The sequence below is a fragment of the Lagopus muta genome, chromosome 3, assembly GCF_023343835.1.
Source record: "Lagopus muta isolate bLagMut1 chromosome 3, bLagMut1 primary, whole genome shotgun sequence".
NCBI lineage: Eukaryota > Metazoa > Chordata > Aves > Galliformes > Phasianidae > Lagopus > Lagopus muta.
The window spans coordinates 5,616,865-5,636,588 of record NC_064435.1 but is presented as its reverse complement, the minus strand read 5'-3'; the positions used below and the strand labels follow the sequence as shown (position 1 = coordinate 5,636,588).

Sequence of the window (19,724 nt, the reverse complement as noted above, 5' to 3'; positions counted from 1 at the left end):
ACAAAAAACAACAAAAACCTACATTCACACATCTAGCCGTTACCTTTCAGATTCAGAAAGAGATGAAGCCTTCTAATGGTCTATACTTGCTGTTCAATATTTTAATTTATAAGTGAGATGGCAGAAAAGAGAACACTGATATAATGTGTGGAGAATATCACCCTATAGAGAGAGAGGTGTTTTAGAAAGTGGGATTGAAACTCTAAAAAGCTCTATTCAATATGGAAAAATTATGAGCAGTTCCTAAAATTGTTTTGGCAAGGAGAAACTAGCAAAATTCATAAAAGTCTGTGTGAAACTTCTCTTTCTTCCTGTGCTCCTACTCCAGCTGGTGGCATAGATAGTGTGTGTTCAGTTTCATTACAAACAACAACATTGGAGCACGGGACCATTCTCTTCCTTCATCTTTATAGAAGTCTGCATTTAGAATGGTAGAAGTGAGAGATGACTGAGGCTCTGAGACTCTTCCATTGCTGACTTAAACTCTGTAACCCAGTATCCAAAGATGTATGCCAAAGATATAAGACTATCTTACATAGATATCTCTTTCTACAGATTTTATTACTGAGTTGAAAAGTTGGTGTGCGGACGACAACATGAAAATAGCTGGTTAGTGCTCCACACTGGACTCCAGACAGCTGTGTGCTTTAGGAAATCCCAGGATGTTTCCCTGCTTCCTTGCTGTTATTTGCTGAAACTTAAATCTTACTACATAATTATTAAGATAACTGTGTAATTTCTGAAGTTACGTAGGTTTATTTCCTAGCATGCATTTATGATCCAGAAATGACTGCATTGCCCTTTGCATCACATAAAAAAGTTCATCATCATCCAGAACCACCACCAGCACACTGGTTTAGTGTGAAGTGAAGGAAAAACAATCACTTTTATGCAACTCTGCCTTCCTTTTCTTCCTTATCTATCAGAAACAAGATGACTGAATTTTCTGAGATATAAACAAAATATTTGCATATTTGATCTGGAATCTTACTTTGTGCAACCATGAGCTTTATCTGCTGACTTGCACTTTCCTTGGCAAAGGAAGTTATTGGCAAATGGCTTTGTTACTGCATGGGATCACTTTGCATTGCTCTGACAGGCAGGTGTTGTTGCTAGCACCCTTTTTTCTGCTCACCTGTTCACCAGGTTGGCCACGGCTTCCTGGTTCACCCTAGAAAAGCAAAAGCACAACGTTAGCACTGCAAGGACCCAACTTTTTTTGCAAGAATGCTTCCTCTTTAGTAAATTGTGTCTTCTACTGCCCTAGCTCATGTTATTCTACCCATTTTCTGTAAGGCACTGAAATTGTCTTCTTTGATGGCTTGGGACCCCTGGCCACAGAGACCCAATGCAAGGTCCAGGTCACATCTTCCTATGCATATAGACAAGAGAAAGGAGCATCAAACAGGGTTTTGTATCTTGGAATGCAATGAACAGTGAAGGCACTGAGTCACATCTGCCCATCCTCTTATATTTCCAGCCTTAGAGGATCCTTACTCTCCTGACTTCAGTGCAAGGCCTTCTAAAATCACACCTTGAATGATTCAGTGGCTGCAGCAAACTTAGAAACAAAATTCTTTACCTTAGGGCCAGCTTTTCCAGGAAAGCCTTCCTCACCCTTTTCCCCTTGTTCTCCCTGCAGGGAACATGAGAAATTAATATATACCTTGCAGTGAAACAATGATGAGGAATATTTTGACTCAGATCCCCAGCATCAGACTGAGGATGTAAATGGAGCCACATGAGAGTATCTTTCCTGTAAAGTTTTAACCACTTCAGTACTATTTGTGGACACATCTCCAACAATAATCACCCAACTAGAATGTCTCTAGAATAACACAAAGTTAACCACTGTTACTTTAAAGATATCCATACCAAATTACTTGAAAAACAAAATATCTATTCAGTTTCTTCAAACTGTATGTGGTGAGAAGGTCTGCATTTTCCATTAAGAATAGAAATAGATAACTGTGGAATTGGAGCTTTGGCCATTGGGACTTTTTGAATCTGATCTGCCATTGTGGATAGTGTCAGGACAGAGAGCAGAAACTGGTGGATTAAGAACAGAAATATGCTGTGTGTATATTTCAGACTGCACTCAGAAGTGCAGTCAGTACTTCACAGAGATCGGTAATTTGTTATATTATCCAAATTCCTCACTTCATCAGTACACTCAGGCTGAGGAATTGGGTTTCAAGTATAAATATGGTGGGTTCCTGGAAAAATTAGGAGTAATGATAGCCAAGCACCAGAGCTGAGAAGACCATTGCTGATGCAGTGCTGCTGCCTTGGACTTGAGGCAGGTTATAGTTAAGTACATATTCCAATCTAGTGCAATTGTTTGGAGCTGTTGGAGTGGGTCCAGAGGAGGGCCACAAAGATGATCAGAGGGCTGGAGCACCTCTCCTACAAAGAAAGGCTGAGGCAGGTAAGGCTCGGGCAACACCACACTGCAGCCTTCTTGTACTTAAAGGGAAATTATAATCAGGTTAGATTAGATGTTAGGGTGGAAATTTTAACTCAGACAGTGATGACACACTGGCCCAGACTGGCCAACAAAGCTGCAGATGCCCCACCCCTTGCTGTGTTCAAGGGCAGGTTGGATGGGGCCCTGCACAACCTCATCTGATGAGCGGCAGCTCGACCCACAGCTGGGGGTTGGAACTGGATGAGCTTCAAGGTCCCTTCCAACCCAAGCCATTCTGTGATTCTATGATTTCCTAGATTGACTTTTATAGACAAAATATAGTTCATTCCTTTGTCACTTATTTGCGTGACTATAGGAACTCAGCAAGTTTCTCCTGCTCAAAATCTCCATTTTCCAACTGCAGAGACAACAGATCAACAGAATAAATTGACCTTCCTAAATCTATCATTCATATGAACTTACAAACAGGGCACAAGAGGTAGGAAGGAACCAAGAGACACCTCTCTTCCACATGGCCCCACAGAAGACCTAGGTGGGATGGTGTATTTTCTTTCCAGCTCTTCAAAGAGGAAAAACAAATGTATTTGGGGCCCGATACACTCCATTGTTCTTTGTGCCTTGGACATGTGCCCTGACTTGCTAGCCTCCTTGGCTTCCCAGTGTGACAGTAGAAGCTTCTCTGTCTGCTATACTCAACTGTGTCTGCTGAATAAAACACAGCAGCTGAAGACTGGAAGAGGTCTCTGCTGTATTTTAATCCAGCTCAGTCTTCACAGGGACTCAGTACAGAACAATGACATCAGCTGGCTTGACCCTGGAGCTCAGGGCTGGAAACAGGTGAGGTATATCTGACCCTGGAGATTTGCTTCCCTTTAAGGTTACATTTTCTAGCTCACCCAGAAAAGCTTGCCTAGGCAAACTGGTTGTGCTGGTGTATGTGGTGACACTTACCTTTTGACCTGGAAGCCCAGGAAGACCATTTAATCCATCTTTGCCAGGTGAGCCCTAAACAAGAGAAAATTATCAGCTCTTAGAGCCTGCTCCTTAAATTCCTAACAGCAAGATCAGAAAAAGCATGCTGAGTTCATCCCTCTTACCACTAACCTAAGTTTAAGATTTGTTAAAACACCTCATGTACCTTCTGCTTTTTTCACTGCTGTAACTCTAATTACCCACAGTTTCTGGCAATGCATGTATCTGCTTGGCTGTATTCAGTATGACAGTTTTAGTGACTGACCACATGATGTCAGTGTTGTTACACACAAACAACAAAGTAGAAGTTTTATGAAGAGTGGAGTCTTAACTTCAGAAATAGCGTTCTCTGTAAATCTCTATTACCTGTAGCTGTAACTTTAAAAACATCTTTCACTTTTTAAATATCAGTAATTATATATATATACATATACAGGCTGGCATTACACAGCACAGAGAGATAGAAAGATTCAGCAAAATAAGAATTAAAATGACTTCTTGCAATACATTTAAATGGTGAGAAAAAGTTTTGTCCTCTTTTCAGGCATCAGTTAGTCTCTAAACACTGCAGGCATAAAGTGGCACTTCTCAATACTAAATATTTCATAATGCACCTTTCTTGACTTAAGAGCCAATAGAAATTGCAATGCTCTCCTATAATTACAATTATAAGTATTATAATTGTAATTTTAAGGCCTGATTTAAGAAATTTCAGTTTGGATGAGTCATATTTTACCAAATGCAAACCAAGTTTTGAAAGGTACTGTATAAATCATCATAGTCCCAGTGTGCAGGAATAGTTCGGCTACCTCTGGTATGCCAAAAGGCATCAGTCTAATGCCTGTACTAAAGGAAACAGTATTGGAGCCAGTACTAAAACTACGTGTGCAGACAAGCTGCAGGAAAAGAAGTAAAGAGTTTAGGAGTAAAACATGTAAGGTCACAGAGAGAAGGGAGGCAATGCAAGCTGTCTCTCAAAACTTACAGCTGGTCCTGGCAGTCCACTTTTACCAGCAACACCAATTTCTCCTGGCAGTCCCTGAAAAAAGAATCCAGCAGATACAAAAAAGCATTAATATTTCTGCCCTTTACAGGCTGCTTTCAATTCTAATACAATTTTCCCTCCCAAAGTAGTCAGGTCTCTGCCATGAGGCATCCTGCAGATATTGACTCATTTGCTGGTAGAGCTGACATGGCTCCAGTACCCGGTGCAGTTGTCCTGCAGGGCCAGATGGGGCTTTTCATGGTGAAAATACAACAGAAAGCATACATTGCCAGAGGCACTGACTCAGTTCCCACTGAAATTCAAAGTCTAAATCTAACATTCTCCTGAAGTGTTTGTTTATTTATTTATTTATTTATTTATATTTTATTTTCTCTCTTTGATGTAAACTAAACAACAACAAAACCAAGCCTATTTCCTTACTGGTGCTCCAGGTGGTCCAGGGGGTCCAGCAATGCCTGGGGGCCCTGGAGGTCCCTGTAAGAGAAGCAAAAAACAGTTCATTAATAACCATGATAGTGGTAGAAAGCCTCAGGCCATTCCTGTGCACATCTGGGGCTCTGTTCCAAACAGCGTCAGCTTCATTTCATTAACTTCTCTCCTCCTAAACCTGCAAGATGCCAAACTGAGCTCCCAGGGAACCGTGCTCAAGAGCAGAACAGGATCTCCTGCTTAAACCAGTAGTTACTGTTGCTACAAGTTGAGCTCCATCCTGGGCTACACTACAAGAGATGGAAGCCATTCAAGACAGAGCATCCAGCCTACTTTAATCTTAATTAATGGTACAGAGGATATAGTAGATCAGGTATTTTAAAAGAAATACCCCACCATTTTAGTGCTCTGTCTTAACTCTGTTGAGAGTGAAATGTCCTCACAAGCTCATACTTCAATGTATACATTCAGCTTCAAATACTCTACAAGTCTTACTCATGCCCTTGCAACAACTATTTCTCTTGGGAAAATATCATCTGAATAGATATCCAGTTTTCAGAGGGATTTATTTCTGTGGTAAATTGTTAAAAGTGAGTTCCTGGCTGAAGAGATTTTTTTCCATACTTGATACATCGCTGCTTGAGATATAGAGGTATTTGTTACCTTCAGTTTTGCTGACAAGAAAGATTTCCTCCTTTACTTAAAATGAATCATTTGTTCATGTGTTTTTTTGAATCAGGACCTAAACATATAGCATAAGGATGAAAGAGAAATGGATACACAACTGAATTGAAACTTTAACCTCATCTGTCTCCTTCAGAATTTCTAATACAATGGTTTAAGTTATTTTCAGTTTCCAGAATAGAAGGAGTTCTGATGTTTGCACTCCAAAAACACAGAAACAAACAAACAAACAAACAAACAAAAAGAACAATAAATCCAAAACCTACCAAAGAAAAACATATCACGAGGACATTTTTCACTCAGAGGGCAGTGAGGCCCTGGCACAGGCTACCCAGAGAAGCTGTGGATGCCCCATCCCTGGAGGTGTTCAAGGCCAGGTTGGATGGGGTCCTGGGCAGCCTGAAATGGTGCTAAGCAACCCTGTCCAAGGCAAGTGAGTTGGAACTAGACTATTTTTAAGGTCCCTTTTAACCTAAGCCATTCTGTGATTCTATTACATACCTATGCAAAAAATTGAAGGTGAGCAATCAGTACAAGATAGAAAAAGGTCAGTCAGCTTCTTCTTTGCTAGAGCTGTGTTACAATCCAATAACAAAAATTACATCTTTCTGTGGTTATCAGTTATGGACCAATATTAACATTTAACATTTAAGAAAAAATGTAGCTGGAGAATAAAGTGGCGTAAACAAGAATGAACAAGAAAATTTTGGTGTCAAAATTTGATAGAGGAGATAGTGGATAAGCTGTCATTTTAAAATATGCTTGTAAAAATCAGCCAGAACAAGTAGTACCATCTCACCAATAGATGGTGCAAAACAACTACAAAGTGAACTAGCAGATGCACTTGGCTTATATATCACCCATAATCCGCTTCCATTGCAACCCAGTCCAGAACAGACATGGAATCATTCCACAAATAATGTTAGTATTTGTAGAGCATCTCAAGTGCAAACACAGTTCAAACATCTGCAGGAAGATATGCCTTGGTATCTACTGACACTGCTGACATAACTTCCAGGGAACCTAGTTTCTGGTTTAGAGGATGGGGTTTCAGATGTCATTCCAATCCTGTCAGAGGCAACTGGATGACCCCATCCATCATTTAGAAGAGGCTTCACCATTCAAAACAAGAATCACCATCCAGTACAAGAAAAAATGTCACACTGTGCATACAGTCAGAGGGCAGATGGATGGAGTGGCCTCAGATGTTAGGGCCTGCTTGGCCTCACTCTAACCCTACAAGGGTGGTAGGTGTAGTTGGTATGGGAACCAAGAAAGGGTTGCAATGAAGAGTGGGTGCAGCACTGGGAAAGAATTCAAAGATAGCTTTAGATAAACAACAAGAAACTGATTCAGCAGGAAAGTGGACTATATGTAAGTAAAGGAAAGATAAAGTGTAAAATATTTAATAGTAATTCTTTTGACTTCTTTGTGAGCTTTATGAATTAACAGCTTTCTCATTCGTGCAACAGTGGAATCTAACCAGAAATTAACCAGCCACTGTCATCCCACAGTAAACTTCAGCTAGGACCCAGTTTCAGCCTAAGCATCCCCCAGGTAGGATAACCGGCCTAGACAGGGTAAATCTACTCCAAAAGAGAAATCTTGCACAAGTATCTATCAACAAGCGTAACCTACACCAAGTGACTACGACACAAGGAAATGGAAAATCATGGTCATGAAAAAGCTGCAGGAATACATTCTATCACATAATCATCCTTTTCAAAGCTCTCCTTTTTGCCACACTTGTTCAGAGCAAGATTTGTATGCAAAACCCTTTCTGTCCTCCTTCTGACTTCTGAGTATACTTCAGAGCAAGAACTACTCTCCCAAGTATTTGAGAGGTTCAAACTAACTGACAGTATTTATTTGTTATAAAGAAAAAAAAATAACAGCAAAAAAACAAACACAACCAAACAGCAGTAGGATAGTCTGTAATGTTTAACCCCCAAATCTCACACCATCTGTAGTCTTCCTTTCTGACGCTGAATCCAGATAAAAGCACCTGATTCTGTCACATTTTTCACTGATCATTTGATGAATTACACTGATCCAATCTCCAGAGTTGTCCTTCTAAAACTCCAACTCAGAAGAAAAGAAGTCATAGAGGGCTTTGTTTGTGGCTTGTAAGAGCTCTGATGTGTGTGCATCCTACACACTGGAACAAAACCTGGTACATAAAACCTTTGATCTCTAAAACAGGACTGCACAAACTCAGTTTGGAAGACAAAGCACAGATCTTTTGTCAACATGTTTAAGTGAAGCTATTTTCAAATAAATATTTCAAACTTCTTTAAAATCCAGATATCCATGGGAAAGTGTGTAGAGGTATGTGTTCAGGGAAGGACACCTAACAGACATTTAGGATTATATTTCGTCCAACTTCATTCCTAAGAGAAAGCAACACAGTTCTCAGGAAAGAAATCTGACACAGTACAGAAGGAGCAGCTGTGTCGGTCCTCCAGGAACCACTTGAAGATACTCTCGTCTTCCAGCATGTACCATGCAGAAAGACAGGCTGGGAAAGGCAGGACTGTTAGGATGTGGGCTCTGTACTCCCAAAGGAACTTCTGTAAATGAACAAAAACCTTTTCGTGTGAATACATCAGTAGGTTGTGTGGCTCAAATCTATTTTCCATAAGAAAAGGGATGGCTATGTTTTAAAAGGTGAACAAATGTCATTACAGGATGGAAACAGGAGTCTGATGGCTTTTCCAGATATCTGTCTCTGGAGGAAAAGCTTGTAGAGACGTATTTTCTGTATACTATTTCATGCCAGTGCCTGGATCCTCTTGCATTGTGAAAAAGGCTTAGATAAGCCTTAAATCCATGAAAAAACAGACTGTGGTCTGGGTTTTATAGGCAGCATGCCAGCTTTATGAATGAGAAAAACCTCCGGGACATCTAGAAGCATCTTGTCTCCTGCCACAGCTGCTAGCTTTGAGGAACAGTCCACGTGACTCACTATGTCCCCTGCTACCTGAACTCTCCATTTTTCCTCTACTAAACCTAAGTAGTCTCTGCAATCAGATCCTCAAATCTGTTCTTCATTTGTCACTCCTGGCACTACCTATGTATACCAGCACAGCTCCTGTGAGTTATCTTCAGAAGTACTGCAACAGAGCACCATATTGCTCTCCTTCCTTACAAACCAAGACAAAGATGAGAGGATATAGGAAACCAGTGTTGCTGATAATGCTGAAAACCAATCAGCCTGAGGAGCCAACAGATCTGCTTATGATGCATGACATATAGAAAACTTCAGTGCTAGTGTCATAATTTATAAATGAATGAGGTCTTCAGTTGTGTCACCAGGTGACATGATATGTGGAATATTAGCATTATTTTAAAAAATGAAGTGCACTGAACACTGGGCAATTCTGTGAATTGTCTTTCCAGCACTATAAGAGTACTGAATAAAGTTGGCTCTGTACACAGCAGTCTCTGTAGGAGAATTCCTGCTTTCAGAGCAAGACAGTATTTATTTAATTGCACCATTTATTGTAAGATATGGACATAATGTCTTTCGTCTACAGATTAAGATTTATTGCCATATTTGTTTACTTTTAGTTCTTTCACTGTGACAGGGTGGCAAATGAGAAAACAATAAAAAAAATTCCCTTATGGTCTTTTGTTTCAGAACTATTAGTGGCCAGCACTGGCAAAGTCTTTTTTCTCTCTTTGTTTTGTAAAAGGCACATATCTTGTTAAAGATAGCTCTGAGCAGTATCTTCTACAATTTTGAGCAGCACTGACAAAGTCTGAATTCAATCTAAGCTTTGCAGCTGGGGCCAGTATTTTTTTCTTATGTTTCACAGTGTTAGCTTGCATTATAAAAAGAGACATTCGGAACACCATGCATTTCAAAGGATATAATTTATTTCCTCTGATTTACTTAAGAAAAGCTGGGCTGAGCTCACACCCTACAGATGAGCCTATACTAATTAATTCACTGCCAGCCACAACCAAAAAATCATAGAATCATAGAATCACAGAATGACCTGTGTTGAAAAAGAACACAATGATCATCTGGCTTCAATCTCCCTGCTATGTGCAGTGCTGCCAACCACCAGACCAGACCGCCCAGAGCCACATCCAGCCTGGCCTTGAATGCCTCCAGGGATGGAGCATCCACAACCTCCTTGGGCAACCTGTTCCAGTGCCTCACCACCCTCCATGAGAAAAAAAAAACTTGTGCTGGTTTCCCTCACAGGTCTTAGGTCTATCACCAGGTTATCTACCATAAAGCAAACCTCAGTAATGGCCCAGATATGTTGTAATTGTGAGGTATATCATTTTTACTTAAATTTCCAATAGTTTTAAGTCATTTTGTTTTCCCGCTAGTGGACAGCATGCACCTGCTCGGCTCATGGAGGCCTAGTGGAACCTGATTTAGAAAAGTTGAATGACTCTGCCAACAGTCTGTTAGTACAACTGAATCTTAGTCAATTGTAATAGGAGATTGGGTGTATGCACCTCCATCATCAATTACTTCCTGTCAAGAAATGTGTAGATTTGTTGCTTAGGGACACGGTTTAGAGAGCAATTCTGGGGGTAACTGAGCAGTTGGACTAGATGATCTTAAATGTCTTTTCCAACCATGATTCTATGATTTTACAATTCAGTGAAGTCCTGCCATAGTAATTCAGTGTCTAAGCCCTCAGTGAGTACTGAGGTATCAACCCCCTTCTTTACTGAGCCAGCAAATGCAGCCCTCATGGCACACCTATATATAGCACATAGTGCCTAAATCTTCAGTCTCCACAGGACACCCATCATGCCTAGAAAAGCAGCTGTCTTCAGCCTCTTCTCTGAAATCTTCCTCTCAACAGACAATGGGATAAATGAGGTACATCAAGATCTCAGGTGGCCACACAGAAAAACATAGCCTCAGTGTTGTACATGCGTAGTACTCTTCTATCTATTTCAATTGAAAGTACTTTACAGAAGCATTCATTTTTCAGTCTGCATTTGAACAGCCTACTGTAATAGAAGTTTGACCCATGATTAAGTTTCCTACAAACAAAAATAGTGCGAATAAATAATAACAACACAATTATGTGATGTGCTCAGATGTTTGTGCCCTTGCTGCAGGAAAATCATTCATATATAGAGAGGAAAATAAGACCCAAAGTGTCTACTTCAAGGCTTAATGATGCTGCAAGATGCATTGTTTCTGAAGGTCAGCACAAAACAAATGTTCATTTCTGGGGGTGCTAATATGGGCAATATGCAACAAACAAAATCATGGACAGGCCCACCACCACAGCAGATCTACAAGGAAAAAAAGTCATAAAAATCTTAAAATTTAGTTTGAGTAGAACATGTAAGGAAGGAAAAAGGCAAAACTAAGGCTACACAATTGTCACAGCACATACCCAGACTAGCTAAGAGGTTGCTTTCTAACTGCTGCTTCAGGATTTGCTACTTACTCTGTAATATAAAGACACCCAGTCCTTAAGAGTCAGACTGGCATCACTTCTGCAGTGGGTTGTCACTGTATGTGCTGGCCCTGATCCAGAGTATCCTAAGGCTGGCTGCCCTGCAGTGCTGTCTGTGCCTTCTATGGCTTCTTGCTGGGACTGGAATGATGGGAATCATTTATCCTGACAAAATCCAGCAGTAACTGCAGACATTAAGAAAAACTTCTCCAAAGGAGTGTTTAGGCGCTGGAACAGGACAACAATGGAGGTGGTAGAGTCACCGTCCCTGGAGGTGTTCAAGAAATGTTTAGTTGTTGTACTGAGGGATGTGGTTTATTGGGAAATCTTGGTGATAGGTAGACAGTTGGACTGGATGACCTTAGAGGTTTTTTCCAACCTTGGTGGTTGTACGATGATGATTCTATCACTATGCTTGACTAGACCCCTGTATAGGAGGAAGGATTTTCTACCAAATGTCAGTAGAAAATGCAGTATGTCTCTGGAGGTGTTGAGAAATCAGCATCTGTCTCACAGTAATGAAGTGGCTGGCCCACCCTTCCCTGAGACTTCAATGGATATTTAGAATAGGGTTCAGGATTAACTGGCATCCTTTTGTGGCTCTTTTCTGCGCTTTTCAGTAACATGGCTTCTAAAGCTCCTATCTCCATTCCATTCTTCTGCCAATTGAGCTTTCAGTGGGAGCAGAATGGTCAAAAAAAACAAAAACAAAAACAAAAACAAAATTATATTTAAATTTAAAATAGCAGAAGAAAATGAGGTTATTATAGTGTCTTAACCAAGTTTATGTATGGGTAAATCAAGTTTGGTGGCCCTCAACACCATGGAGACAGCATAGGAAGAGGTGACACAAGACATCCATAAATCATTTTTAAGAATATATGTGTAACTGCAATCTAAGGAAACCTGGTTATTCTTGGAACATAGTATGATATTAAGATAAAATAAAAGAAAGAGAAATGCTGATAAAGTGCTTACAAACTTCATGTCACAAAAAATGCTGGTAAGCTGAAAAGTAGTTTTGTCACAAGTTAAACGTAAGCACTTTCTCCAAACAAAAATATGGAAGACTGCAGTAATACATCCAGGACAATGTGCCACTTCAGGAAAAGGAGAAAATTCTTCCATTTTTACAGTTAGCTGGGAGGAAGAGTCAGTTTACGTATCCCTTGATGGGGCTAGCACTCTATGCAGTTTTAATTAACTTCAAATTTGAAAACTTTATTTAGCCTATGCTGAAAGGAAAACTGCTTGATGTTGTGTCAGCAATTCTTCCATACAAGTTTCTGAAGTTGCTAACACATGCATATATAAACTTTGTAAAGTTACAGAGAACTTGAGCTGAGCAAGATGTTGTTTAAGTGGATAGTCAGGTGTATCAGACTTAATGAAGGGAGACAAATCTTCCCCAAAAGTAAGGAAAATCTTCTCCTATTTGCTACACACACAGTTCAGATGGCTTCAGGGGATCTTTTAATGTTATCCTGCAGGGGAAATAAAAATAAGAAATGAATCCGTTGGAAATACTGTCTTCATTCTTCTTGGAGGCTGCTGCTGAAATACTTGCAAACCAAATGCAGTACCAAAGGAAGAAGTCTTAAAAGTATGTAGACCATTATCAAGCGGTGTGGCAGGGCAAGGTTCCCAGCTGGATACAAGGATCCTCACCTTCACAGGATCAGAAAGCCCCAGATTGTATTGCTGGTAGCTTCAGCAAACATGGCTTGTTACAAAATGTCTGCTACAGAATTCAATGTCTAGGTTACGTTCATGGTTACAAGGGCATAGCTTGGCAGAGGAAATAAATTAGTACCTGCTATCGACTAGAGTGCCATTTATTGCAATATCCTACCAACAGCTGTAGCAGCAGAGAAGGTTTTTTATTTTTGCTCCAAACTTAACTGATTATTGTAACAAAATCCCAAAGCCAAAGAACTAGTTCGTTAGCTTATTATTGAAAAAGGAAAGAATGAGATACTCAGTTTTCACCTCAGTGGTAGGTGCATCTTCCCTGCTTGAGGACATCCCCAAAGATATTTCTCTTATTACAGGGAATGACCCTACACTGTGAGTTGGGTCAACTGAATTTGGCTACAAAGTTAGCAAGAACACAAGCCAGAGGCAAGTCAGTGCTATTACAGTACATAACAGCACAAGTTTTTCCAAAGTGGAGGCAAATCCACTTTGACTGTATGTAACGTACACAGTACATAGCACTGTTCTGTGCTTGTGAAACTACAAATGCTGCAACTTGGAGCATTACCATGCCAAAAGAGAGCTAATGGGTCATGAACTTCAGACATCGCTCACAACCTTACTCATCAGGAGAATAAGCAATGGTTTTAAACTGCTGTGTCTACCCTTCCTAGTAAGCCACTGCCTGACCTCCTCTAAGAAGCAGAAATATGACTTTCAAAGCAATGAAAAGGAAGTTGTGCACAAATAAGTGTGCTTTCTGAACAGCAAACACCTTTAAAACTGTTTCTTCCCTTAAGACTGCAGTACAGGAGGCATATATGTAGTTACCAGTTCACACTGCCAATAGCTCAAGCACTGTCCTAAATATCACAAAACACAAATCTTGCTTGCCCTCTGGAATTACACTGCTCTGTGCAAAAGCAATGGGAAAGTCACATGTAAAACAGATCCTTATGTCTTCACACAAAGATGCTGAAAAACTCTGGAAGCTAAATTGACACCAGACTTTTCTCTCTCGCTCACATCAGGGCAAATCAGTTTGGATCTTAAAGGAGAAAAGCCAGCTTCAAAGACTGTACAGATGAGAAGAGAACAAGGTCATGGCATGGTGCAAGTTCCAAGTCACCTTTTGCCATAAAATACATCTTTGCTAAATATTACTTGAAAATGAAGAAATTGTCACTTACCTGAGGGCCAATCAGACCATTAATTCCTGGGAATCCAGGTTCTCCCTTCTTACCCTGTGTGTTGAACAGAAAAACAAATCTTAGACACTAAGGAAAAAATGACTTGCTGAGACTTTCCAAAATCTTTTACCCCCAGACTGATATATCATCAGCATGGAAAACACAAGGGCTAGATATAAGGCATCAGTTACTGGATGTGCAATTCTAGTGGTCTCTGATAAGTGTAATGTCTGTCCAGTTTGTACATACTGCACTTTCCAGTCCAGATTTTGCTCTTGAAAAAAAAAAAAAAAACCAAAAAAAAAAACACAACAGTTTGGAAAACTGTGACTGGTTATCCAAGCAGACTCATCTCTGGAGGTACATGAAAAATCATGAAGAACAATTCCTAGCCCTAACATAGCAAGAAGGAAATGATGTTTAATGTTCAACATTTCTCCCACTTCTAACATAAATTTATTATTTTCAAGCAAAGAAGATTGCATTGCTTTGAAATCACACCAAAATCAATCTGAATACTTGACAATTAATTGAGAAGTTTCTATGGTTTGTAAAATAAAACTTGATAAATATAGTGAGCTGAATATAAGCTGAATGGAACCCAGCCTCTTAAGTATGTACAACAATGGGCAGAATGCCTTTCTAAGCAGTGACCACACTCCCCAGTATTGCAGAAAATTCAAATTCTCTCAATTATTTCCTTGCATATTCAGATCTACCAAGCCTCGTAGTCTGTATGTAGCCTTCCCTCCATAGAGGAGGATTGGTTTCAGGCATCTTTTGGCCTCTATTCCACTCTGCAGTCACATCTGGGTGCTTCCCAAAGAGCATCAGAGAATTGACAGTACTGATATTCAGCCAAGGGTGTTACCACATACAGTACAAAGCTTCACCCCTCCCCAACCAAGCCAAGATGTGTCCTTTGTGCTTCCTGCACTGTCTTATGCATAAAGAAAGAAAATAATTAAGAACCCTGGTACATGGATGAATATAAAAGATTCACTGTCTCTAAGCCAGAAAAGAAGAACACACAAGGCATTTCTAATTGAGGTTGGCATTATCACCAAAGGACAGAGCTCACCTACTTCTCTGCAATAAAAAAATTCCCTCCAGATGAACAGGAGAATTTTACTGGTGCAAGGAAAGGATAAGCCAAGTCTTGGAGCATATCCATGGGGGTAGGATCATAGAATCATTAAAGCTGGAAAAGATAACTTAGATCATCTAGTCCAATCATGCCCACTAAACCATGTCCCCCAGTCACATGGATGCAGCAGATGTGTCTCCCTTTGGGGTTGACCTCAAGTAGTGGTAAAATAGGGAAAATGTCCTAAGTGAGAAAAAAGAGGAAGAAAAGGCAGAGAAAGGATGACTGAAGAACTAGAGTTAAAGCAGAAGTTTGGTTGTTTCTCATCTAAAAAGTTTACTTGCTGTGTTACTTTGGGTAAGTCATATATTCTGTGACTCAGCCTCCTTGTAAAAATAATCTATCCTTCCCTGACATGTAATAGATACTGAATCATTAATACTTCTGAGGTTGTTAGTAATACACTAGGAGGTTACAAGATAAATCATGTAAATATCTGAAAGTCAGAGAAGTGATTTTTCTCCTCATTTCTACTTCTCATCAAAAATGATTTTCTTTTTTAGAAGGATATTATAATTAAGTAAGTTTTATGTGACTGATGATGTGATTTGTCATGCAGATGTGCAAGTCTGATATATAATTTTTTCTTTATTTTTTTTACTGAAATATGTCCAGAAAAAATTTATGTAATTCCTGTTGACTTAAATGAGTGAAACAAGTAAAATATCACAAGCAAATCAAGTTTACATCATATTTTATCTGATTTTGACTAGGTTCAGTTAGCTGAGATGTCAGAATCTGATCTTTTCCATAATTTTTTCCACAACAAAAGTATCATCTCTCATACACAGAAAAGTTTAAAAGGAAAATTAAATGAATTATTATGAAGTGCTTGGGTACCAGGAAGAGTTTGCATTCATTACCAAGCTCCTGATATCAACAGGAATCTACCTAACATGCTCAAATACATGCACTATTCATGAGCAGTCCTTCCACTTACTCAACATCTGTCAATTCATTCTTTGTCAAACCCCATTTTCACCTCAGGATCTCACGTCACCGCATGAATCAACACGTTTTCTAGGTAAATACTCAGGATGAATTTTGTCAACTGCCAAAGTGACCACAGAAGACACCCCCTTAAAAAATCTTGTATAAAATATTAAAATTAAAATATCTGCACCTCATCTTACAATGCATGTGCAACTTTGGTTCCATTTAGAAACATGAATTCAGAGAGCACAACTGAATGCAGAGCAGAAACTTGATATATAATTGATACATTGTGAAGGAGAATAATGGTATTAGCTCCCAAAGTAATCACCTTAAATCACAGAATCAGAATTATTTGTATTGGAAGGGTCTTTTATAGGGTCATCCAGTTCAACCTCAAATCAGATATTGAAAGCTGGAGAGCATGAATACACCCCATTGTGTACTTAATACGACACCATAATGACTGATTGTCATGATGTTGGCTGGAATAGAGGTCTGAATGATGCCATATTTTAGATTCTTGAGGTGATAACACAGGGATTAGTTGTTGCAGAGTATACCCATGAACTTTTCAGCTCCTCACACTGCTCTGAAAGCAAGGAGCAGGGGGCACAAGGTGGTGGGAGAGGACAGAAGCAGGACAGGTGGCCCAAACTGACCAAAGAAATATAATATACCAGCAATAAAAGCTGGAGAAAAGAAAGAAAAAGCAGGGAGCACTCAGAGTTGATAGCATTTGTCTTCCCAATAAGTGGTTTCATGTGATGAGTCCTGCTTTCCTCAAAGTGCTGAACATCTGTCTGCTAATGGGAAGGAGTGAATGATTTTCTGGTTTTGCTTTCCTTGAGCACGTATCTTCTGCTTTACTTAGAATACTCTCTTAATTACCACCCATGAGTTCTTGCACTTTTACCTTTCCAATGCTCCTCCCCTTCCCACTTGGGGAGAATAGGCAAGCAGCCATGCACAACACTGATGCATGACTGATGCACAGGACAGCAAAATCCCAATGAGACTCTTAGTGTTGCCACTGAAAAGATGTGAGTAGTGCACAAGGATCTTATATTAGTGGTCCACTGTTGTATGACTTCAATGACTTTATAACTTAAGAGCATTGTCTAGTTGTGCTTTGTCTAGTTATGCCGCATTTCAAAAACCTGGTCCCATATGATAAAATTATTTGGGGAAGCTGAGGAACGAGTAGAAGCTACAGCTTCTTCCTGAGGTGTTCTTAAAAGCTGAGAAAGGGAGGAAGGACAAATTTTGCCTCCTGGGATAAGTATATACTAGCTGCTCTGTTTCCACACATTGGCCAGGCACACTAATCTGCAGCAGCAATAACAGATGTGAAAGGAGCCTATCCTTTTCTTGAGTATAACACTGAAAAACTTTGCTACTTTTCAAAACACCAAGAAATCCCTTTCAGCAGCATATAATTATATTGACACAGAGACTGAGAGTGTAATTTCCCATTGTGAAGAGAACATTTTGGCTGCTCAGAGGTTAGCCAAAATCAAACTACAACAGAGTTACTCCATAGTATTACAGCCTGTCTGGAAAGTACAAAAATACTTGCTGGGCGAAATTATACCTATGAGAGCAATGCTCAGTGAAATGTCACATCACCTAATAATATGACAGAGAAAACTAGCAATTATGCTCTGTTACTTACGGCAAGAATCAGCTAAGTGTGTAAGAACATCTACCTTCTACTATATGAAATATGTTATTTGTCTTCATCAGCAATTTGAATAATAGCACAGTTAAAAATGTGCTTTATTGGAAATGTGTTTACCTCAATGACAGTTGCAGTTTATTTTTGGATTTAATCTACACCATCAATCCTTTCTTCCTTCTTACTATTCATTTACCTAATTTTTACTTCTGTGCTGCTGAACTTCACATGGGGAAGGCAAAATCACCTGAACAGTTCAAGCACCCCCAAATACATATAAACACAACTAAGCTTTGGAAACTGTCATACAGAAGACATAGAAACAAGGGGAATTGTTAGCTTCACACTGCTAGGAGGGAAACTGGGAAAGGCTCTAGCCTGTTTCTTCTCTTGCTATGCAATACCCTAAACAGCTGTATATTCTCATAGCATGGTTATCACTGAGATTTGGCCCCAACCTTTTGGTACCAAATACATAGAAGGAACCTTAACTGTGAATTAATATAACTGCTAGCATAAATGCTAGGTTAGATGATAGGATTATGCTTTCAGTCATGTTCCTTTACCTGTATATAAACAGCAGTGGTAACCAATAGTTGAACTCCCCAAAGACACCTTTTACAGGTTCCATATGCACTGAACATAGGCAATAAATTAAGAATCAAGAGCATCTTCATGGCTTGAGAATGCAAATACCATTGGGGATAGCCAGCATGTGGGTGATTACATGGAACTGCTATAATAAAGAGAAATAAAAACCATTAGGACTACTGGACATTAAGAGAAGTCACACCTTTGAACTGCCTCTTTCCAAAAAGTCTGCCTTGTTTGCTGGGCAAACTGTTTTTCTTCTGGATTATCTCCCTAATGTTGGTATCTCCAGGGGGAGATGCGCTATCAGCACTTTCTTTCTCAATTCATATTATGAGAAGCCAGAACAGGAATATCATAGGCAACAACTCACCTAAAGAAGAGAAAGGGAGGTCAAGAAGGGGAAAGTCTAATACCTGTTTTTCCGTCCTGCTATCAAAACATAAAGAAGAGTTCAGTAGCCCCCAGAGATCTAGGAAATTTATCTCCTACATTACAGCTAACAGTGATAAAACTTTCAACCTCTCTTCTGGGCAGAGGGTATGCCCTGAACCCAGTAATCCCCAGTTTTAACAGAACCCTTCAGACTAAACTGTAAAACAAATATGTAGCGCTTACTGAGACTCAGCCTTGTTAATCTGGTTGTAAAGAGTCAAGAAGGCTGATAAGCTCTTTGTGCTGCTCTGATTTCAGGGATAAACATTCAGGGGATGTGGACCCCGGCACAAGAAAACATGCTGAAACATGACAGTTGAATTAAAGACACAGAAGACCCCCTTAGGTAATTCACCCTTGGAGCTGCACTAGTTTCTATTGCCTCCAGCCTGACAAAATACGATCCTGAACTTCAAAATTCACTCATGAAAGAAGGATCTGGCAGTATATTTTTTACGTTATCTCTGTTTTGACATCCAACCAACTCCCATTCTATGCTTGACTCTGCACAAATTATCTTGTGCACCAAGTCGAAAAAGGTGGAATTACTTATCAGTCTGATTCAGGTACAGTGAAGTCTTAATCATAGATAAGGAAATTCATTAAAGAGTACAATTTTTAAAACATATTTTCCATCAAGAATTTTTTTTTTTTTTCCCACAAGACCATCCTTACTATTCTATGAGACTTGTATTTTTTAGTGTTTTTCACCATTCTTTGAGCATGGGAAAATTCTGACAATACAAATTCAGAAAACTAGGTGCAATGCATCACATCCAAAGTCGGTCTAGGTAGCTGCTACCTCACACTTAAATGGAAAGTACTCTTCTAGGATAAGTAAGTGTTTTCTCTTGGTTTGTTTATCAACATTTCAATCTCTTGAATGAATTTGCACCATTTCAGTGGGCTGAACTTTTTTCTCTACATTTATTTGGAGCACACTTCAGAAGAACCCTGTGTTTAGTCTAGATTACACTAAGGTCTGTGTGCTTTCCACGAGCCTATCAGATAAGCACCTTTTGTGTCTGTCATGCAAGAAAGGTTAGGATTATTTCCATTATTTCTAACAATAAGATGTGTGAAAAGACTTTGAAG

The 19,724-nt window shown here is 39.6% G+C and overlaps 1 protein-coding gene across 3 annotated transcripts in view; it reads right to left on the bottom strand.

Moving 5' to 3' along the window:
* The window catches only part of COL22A1 (collagen type XXII alpha 1 chain), a 226,658-nt gene that overhangs the window by 66,286 nt on the left and 140,648 nt on the right, over positions 1-19,724 (bottom strand). For all 3 annotated transcript variants that reach the window (XM_048938956.1, XM_048938958.1, XM_048938957.1), the window contains 6 exons: positions 13,846-13,899; positions 4,827-4,880; positions 4,386-4,439; positions 3,380-3,433; positions 1,583-1,636; positions 1,136-1,171 (listed from right to left, as the gene is read on the bottom strand). In XM_048938956.1, the coding sequence (XP_048794913.1) occupies positions 1,136-1,171; positions 1,583-1,636; positions 3,380-3,433; positions 4,386-4,439; positions 4,827-4,880; positions 13,846-13,899 (306 nt within the window). The remainder of the gene's footprint in view (positions 1-1,135; positions 1,172-1,582; positions 1,637-3,379; positions 3,434-4,385; positions 4,440-4,826; positions 4,881-13,845; positions 13,900-19,724) is intronic.